Source organism: Austrofundulus limnaeus, unplaced genomic scaffold, assembly GCF_001266775.1.
Source record: "Austrofundulus limnaeus strain Quisiro unplaced genomic scaffold, Austrofundulus_limnaeus-1.0 Scaffold2776, whole genome shotgun sequence".
Classification (NCBI taxonomy): Eukaryota; Metazoa; Chordata; class Actinopteri; order Cyprinodontiformes; family Rivulidae; genus Austrofundulus; species Austrofundulus limnaeus.
Genome location: NW_013955178.1, coordinates 6,636 through 13,024, shown reverse-complemented (window position 1 = coordinate 13,024; position 6,389 = coordinate 6,636). Strand labels below are relative to the sequence as shown.

The window sequence follows — 6,389 nt, the reverse complement described above, 5'->3', positions numbered from 1 at the left end:
CACCACCACCATCATCATCATCATCATCCTCAGCAGCAGCACCACGCCTACAACAGCACCGCTGCAGCTTCAGTCCCCGCCCCCGCCTCCTCCTCAGCCAACCCGGCCCCCGTCTCCGTGCCCACCCAGATCCCCGCTCCGGTCTCCCCGTCGGCGCCGGCTCCGCCCCCGCCGCCGCCCCCGATCCCGCCCCGAGACCCGCCGCGGGCCCACAGCCGGCTGACCCGGGCGCCCTCCACCAGCACCGGGACCAACACCAACTTCGTGGAGAAGGAGAAGGAGCGTCTGGAACGCCTGCACAGAACCAACGCCTCCAACAACCACCACGCCCACACGCTCCACCACAAACCGTGAGTCCCCACGGGTTTTTAGTCCCCACAGAACCGGAGGAGCACGGGACCGACCCAAACCAGACCTGCTGGCCTGATCAGGTTTATACTTTAAAGTGCCTGTGACACGCCTATTCAAATACAAAAAGTCAAAGAAAACATCTTTATTTTTAAGAAAGTTAGAAAAATACACACAATTCAACACGTTTTGTCTCATAACTGGCAGATTTGTGTGAACGCCTCCAGCAGTCACACTATTGTTTTCATGTTTCTCTTTATTCTTTATTATTCCAGTTTCTTCCGCACGTTTTTTGGATCGCTTCTCCTTCCACAGTTTTTGTGCTATTTAAACCATTCATATATCAAAATGTTCGGCTCATTCAGGACATTCTGGCTATGACTTTTGGTAACTTAACTTTTTATACTTTTTTAGCAATTTCAATTTTTACRAAGTTTTTTTCCCATTGACTTTGAATGGGTACATTATTTAGACCACTTCTCCTTCCATAGTTTTTATGCTACTTAAACCATTCACATAACAAAATGTTGAGCTCCTTCAGGACATTCTGGCTGTGATTTTTGGGATCTTAAATTTTTGTAGTTTTTTAACAATTTCAATTTTTACAATTTTGGTTATGATGATGTCACCAGTGACATCAGCAGTCACGTAAATGACCTCATCAGTGACATCATTGACATCATCAATTTGTTTCTTAGCTGTTCTTCAGCTAAAGTTATCAGCAAGAGGCATTCACACTAGCATTTTCGCCGGAAATGCAAATTCTCTAGTTTCTCTTGAATTTGGCTCAAAGTGAAACAGGAAGTGACATCAAAGGGGAACACTTTAACAAATAAAACTCTCTGGTCTTTTGTTTATTGAAACAATATAATTTGAACTCTGACTCTTCATCTCTGATAGAGACTCATAATAATCTACAGAACCATCCGATTCTTCTTGTAGCATCGCTCTGTTTACGTGCAGACATTCCCCTTTKACATCACTTCCTGTAACTTTACAGGCAAATATCTCAACAACTGTTCATCTCAGCRACATGAAATTTATTTTGCAATATTTTRTCAGTGACATCTTTCTAAAAATGCATTCACATGTATTACAAAAAWTTGACGTCACAGGCACTTTAAGGAAGAAGTTAAAGAACTTTAATCTCTTTTATTAGACCTTCATGCAGATAAAGTTGCATTATTTACAACATATATTCAAAAATATTATTATATTAATATGAAGTCAGTAAAAGAGTTTATTTCCTGTCCTGCTGTGGGTTTGAGCGGTGTTCCAGGCCTGTCTGGTTTCAGTTGATCCCGTGCTCGTCTTTAAAGCTTCTAACGTTGCAGCTTCTCTCACAGGGTTTGTGCAACTCTACACAATGTTTGCACCTTCCTGCTCAATTTGACCTGTTTGTTTTTATTATTATTATTATTATTATTTTGCTTCATCATTGCTGGCTTAAGAAATGCAAGCTTTATTTTCCTTTAACGTGACTTATCATAAAGCTGTTTACGGCCGAGGCGGAGGCCTGGGGTTTGACGGACCCACAGCAGATCTGATGGTTGCTGGAACACAWTTAATGAGGTTTTATGGAAAAGATCCTCCTGCAGAAACGACACGAGTGGCTTTGGTAACCACTTACCCGACTGCTCCTCTTTTTTTTGTTTTATTCTTTTTTAATTTTAAATTTTATTTTGTTGCTCTGATTGCATTTTTTTCACTCGGTTTGATTTGATTTATTTATTTAACAGGAAAAGATTATTAAAAATCAAGCCTGACTCAGCATAATTGCTGTTTTACAGCAGGTTCCTGTTCTGCAGCGCATAAAACACTCAGAAATACAGCATCACAATCACATCATTATACACCATAGACACAAAGACAAACAAGCATACCAAATTTCAGGAAGGCAGCATTTGCAAAATAGGACATCTAAATATGAGCACAACAAAAAGTCTCCAGCAGATGGCAGACAAGATTCTTCTTAAAGGGCTGTAGTTTTGAAATGGACTTTATGTTTTGAGGAATGTCATTCCATGCTTTAGTATAAACATAGAAGAAAGACCTCTGGCCGTAACAGTTTTTAAAAGTTGGTAATATCAGTTGTCCTTTTGTAACAGATCTAGTTGAATGACTACTTCCAGAATTTGATTTGGGCAACAATGCACAGAGAGTTCCATAATTGGCACCTTGGAAGATCTGAAAATATAAATGAATACCACTATACAAAACATAATTCTGAAAAGTCAARGCATCAGACAATGAAAGAACTGTACAGTGATGAGTCCAACCAGGAAGTTTTTTATGAATTTTGTAGGCCCTGTTGTAGAGCCTAACTATGGGTTCTAAGATTTCATTTGTTGTAAGAGACCAAACAGGTAAACAGTACGACATGGTTGAGAGTATAATGGCATGAAGATAGATATTTGAAACAGAAGATGTCAGATTGGATCTAATTTTTGAATAAACGTATAATTTCTGTTTCAACTTAGTGGTTAAGACTTGTACATGATCACGATAAGTCAAATGAGAATCCAAAGTAATTCCAAAATATTTGTAGGTAGTGACAATATCAAGGGGTTTGTTTAAAAAAGTGAGTTGATTTGTTAAATTGAAATGTCTCCTGGGTGAGGAAAAATACATGCACACAGTTTTTTTTAACATTAATTGACAAAAGATTATCTTGAAGCCAACCATGAAATGTCTGAAGATCTGCTTGTAACTGACTATTAATAGATTCAATATTGAAATCAGACAAAAAAGAACAGTATCATCAGCATACATTAAAATATTTGAATACTTCAATATTTTTGGAAGGTCATTTATGTATAATAGGAAAAGCAATGGGCCCAGTATGCTACCCTGMGGAACTCCCACGGAACAGGGCAGAGACCCGGACACAGAGCTTCCATGTTTCACAACCTGACACCTGTCAGTCAAATAAGAGGAAAACATTTGTATTGCAGATGATGAAAGTTGAAAAGAAATCAACTYTTGTAAGAGAGTATAATGATCAACTGTGTCAAACGCTTTACGAAAATCAATATATACAGCACCAGTTACTTGACATTTGTTCAGAGCAGCACATATTTGTTCAGTGAATAAAATTAATGCAGACATGGTTGACCTTGACGTGCAAAAACCATGTTGGCCATTGCTTAGCATATTATTAGCTTCTAGATGCTGAAGTAGTTGATTAAATAATGTTTTTTCAAGTAACTTAGAAAAAATAGTTTGAACAGAAATTGGCCGATAGTTTGAAACTTCTGTTGGATCACCAGATTTAAAAATGGGAGTAATCTGAGCAAACTTCCAGGCTTCAGGGAAAATAGACTGCACAATACATAAATTAAGCAAATGATGAAACAATGGTAAAAAAGTGTTGGCATGCATTTTCAAGAAATCCATATTTATCTTATATTTGTCAAATGCATGCGAGCCATTTAGAGATTGGAGTGTATTCAAAACATCACTCTGTGAAATTTCAGAAAATGAAAATTGCTTTGAAGTGTCAGGATATTTAAATAACTTTAAACTATTAGCTTGTCCCAGTAACGATGTCCTTACTGAAGAAATAAAATATTCATTAAATAAGTTAGCAATTTTTTCATGATCAGAAACAAGAAGTCCATTTACTGAGATTTGTGAATTGTTATTAAATGTTTTATTGTTACTTTCACCTGTCACTGACTTAATTGTTTCCCAGAATATTTTTGGATTCTTACTGGCTGAAATAATTTGATTTTTAAAATATTGTTTGGCTTTGCGTAATTCAGCAACACATTTATTTCGGTAACTGTTTAAACGAGACCGATTTTCAGAAGGTTTTGATATTCTGTAAGTTTTCATTGAAGAAGCTTTCAACTTTAGGAGATGTATTATAGAGGCATTCAACCATGGAGTTTTATTTTTCAGGACTGGAACTTTACAAGTTGAAATATATTTTTCCTGTATTGTCTCCTATTGGAYCTAAATCATCCAGGCGAGATGATTGGCTGAAACCCYGCTTGGCTGCCGGTGAGAGCGCCGGATCACCAGCAGCCAAGCGGGGTTTCAGCCTCAGCTCTGAGCTCGTAACGCTGCCGTTCGGAGCGTCGCTGCAGACTCAGCTCAGAGAGTCTGCTTCAGAGCTGCAGAACTGCAGGCCGGGGCGCAGCGATGAGTCATGGACACAGATCCACTGTCGTCTCATCCTGAAAGTGAAGCAGATTGTGAGCGGAGCCGCTGAGCGTGACTCACATTCATCCCTGAGTCGTGTGGCATTCAGGTGCAGCTGGGAAAAAATGACCTCTGGCTTCTAAATGATGTAACRGGCTGATAAAAACCCCAGCTGTCACAGCTGTGTTGATCCGGCTGATTCGTTATGAAATCACTCGACACGATCCGCCTCTCGCTGAACGCGATCCAGGAAATCCCAGCATGCACTGGGGCTGATCACGGTGCACCGGTGCAGARCTGGGCCCTCTGCTTTCTGAGTRATTTCACATCAAGCATGACGCAGCRRAAAGGAAAGGACGAGGACGTGACCAAACAAATCACCTGAATTCATTTTTCCTTGATTCTGATCTGYGAGGAAAATCACCTGGATGCAAACATTTCATTAAATCCAGTAGAAAAGGAAACAGTTGATTTTTGCTGAAGTTAAAAGATTTAAAAAGAGTAAATGCAGCAGCTTTCTCTATTTTATTCTTTATTAAGGTTGATTTGTTGTGTTCACGAGGATATTTCAAATAAAATGACTTAAAATATGTCTCCAAGTTTAAATATTATTCTGAACTGGTGTCATAACGTCGAACAATAATCACTTTTTAAAGTTCAGTTGCTCACTTTATATAGTATAAAAATGATTGAAAACATGACTCTTTCTTTCTTTCTGCGTGTTTAAATGTCACAAACAGAAGTGTTTCATCTGCAGCGTCAGCAGGGTTTTACTTTCAGCCGTGCCGTCTCTGACYRTCTCGCTGTAAACAGCTGCTGGCGTCTCGTCCTCGCCGTGCTGACGATGGTGACTGGAGTGAAAGTGAGCTGAGTCAGCAGAACCGCCGCGCCACATGTGCTTCTGTGGGTTTGAGGATAGTTCAGAAACAAACAGCTGACATGTTTCTGTTTGAACTGATCATTCGTTTCCTCCTGTTGTTAAACTCTGGACTGCAGCTCATCCTGTGAAGGAGCTGAAAGACCTCATTCAGTTTTTATCTCATCAGCACCGACTCTTTTCTTATCCTGAGACTGTTTCTGTTGACATGTTGCAGCTGCTAAACCAGGCTGCATCAGAGGCTAAACTAGGCTGCATCAGAGGCTAAACCAGGCTGCATCAGAGGTTAAACTAGGCTGCATCAGAGGTTAAACCAGGCTGCATCAGAGGTTAAACCAGGCTGCATCAGAGGTTAAACCAGCCTGCATCAGAGGTTAAACCAGGCTGCATCAGAGGCTAAACCAGCCTGCATCAGAGGTTAAACTAGACTGAATCAGAGGTTAAACCAGTCTGAATCAGAGGCTAAACCAGGCTGCATCAGAGGCTAAACCAGGCTGCATCAGAGGCTAAACCAGGCTGCATCAGAGGTTAAACCAGGCTGCATCAGAGGCTAAACCAGGCTGCATCAGAGGCTAAACCAGGCTGCATCAGAGGATAAACCAGGCTGCATCAGAGGCTAAACCAGGCTGAATCAGAGGCTAAACCAGTCCGCATCAGAGACTAAACCAGTCCGCATCAGAGACTAAACCAGTCCGCATCAGAGGCTAAACCAGGCTGCATCAGAGGCTAAACCAGGCTGCATCAGAGGCTAAACCAGTCTGAATCAGAGGCTAAACCAGGCTGCATCAGAGGCTAAACCAGGCTGAATCAGAGGTTAAACTAGACTGAATCAGAGGTTAAACCAGTCTGAATCAGAGGCTAAACCAGTCTGCATCAGAGGCTAAACCAGGCTTCATCAGAGGTTAAACCAGGCTTCATCAGAGGTTAAACCAGGCTTCATCAGAGGTTAAACCAGGCTGCATCAGAGGAAACCAGGCTGAATCAGAGGTTAAACCAGGCTGCATCAGAGGAAACCAGG

The 6,389-nt window shown here is 40.8% G+C and overlaps 1 protein-coding gene across 1 annotated transcript in view; it reads left to right on the top strand.

Moving 5' to 3' along the window:
* LOC106511423 (component of gems protein 1) overlaps positions 1-6,389 on the top strand; it is a gene marked incomplete at its 5' end in the record, with an annotated part of 8,295 nt that continues 1,906 nt past the window's right edge. Inside the window, 1 exon segment of the mRNA XM_014000186.1 lies at positions 1-350. Within this exon segment, the coding sequence (XP_013855640.1) occupies positions 1-350 (350 nt within the window).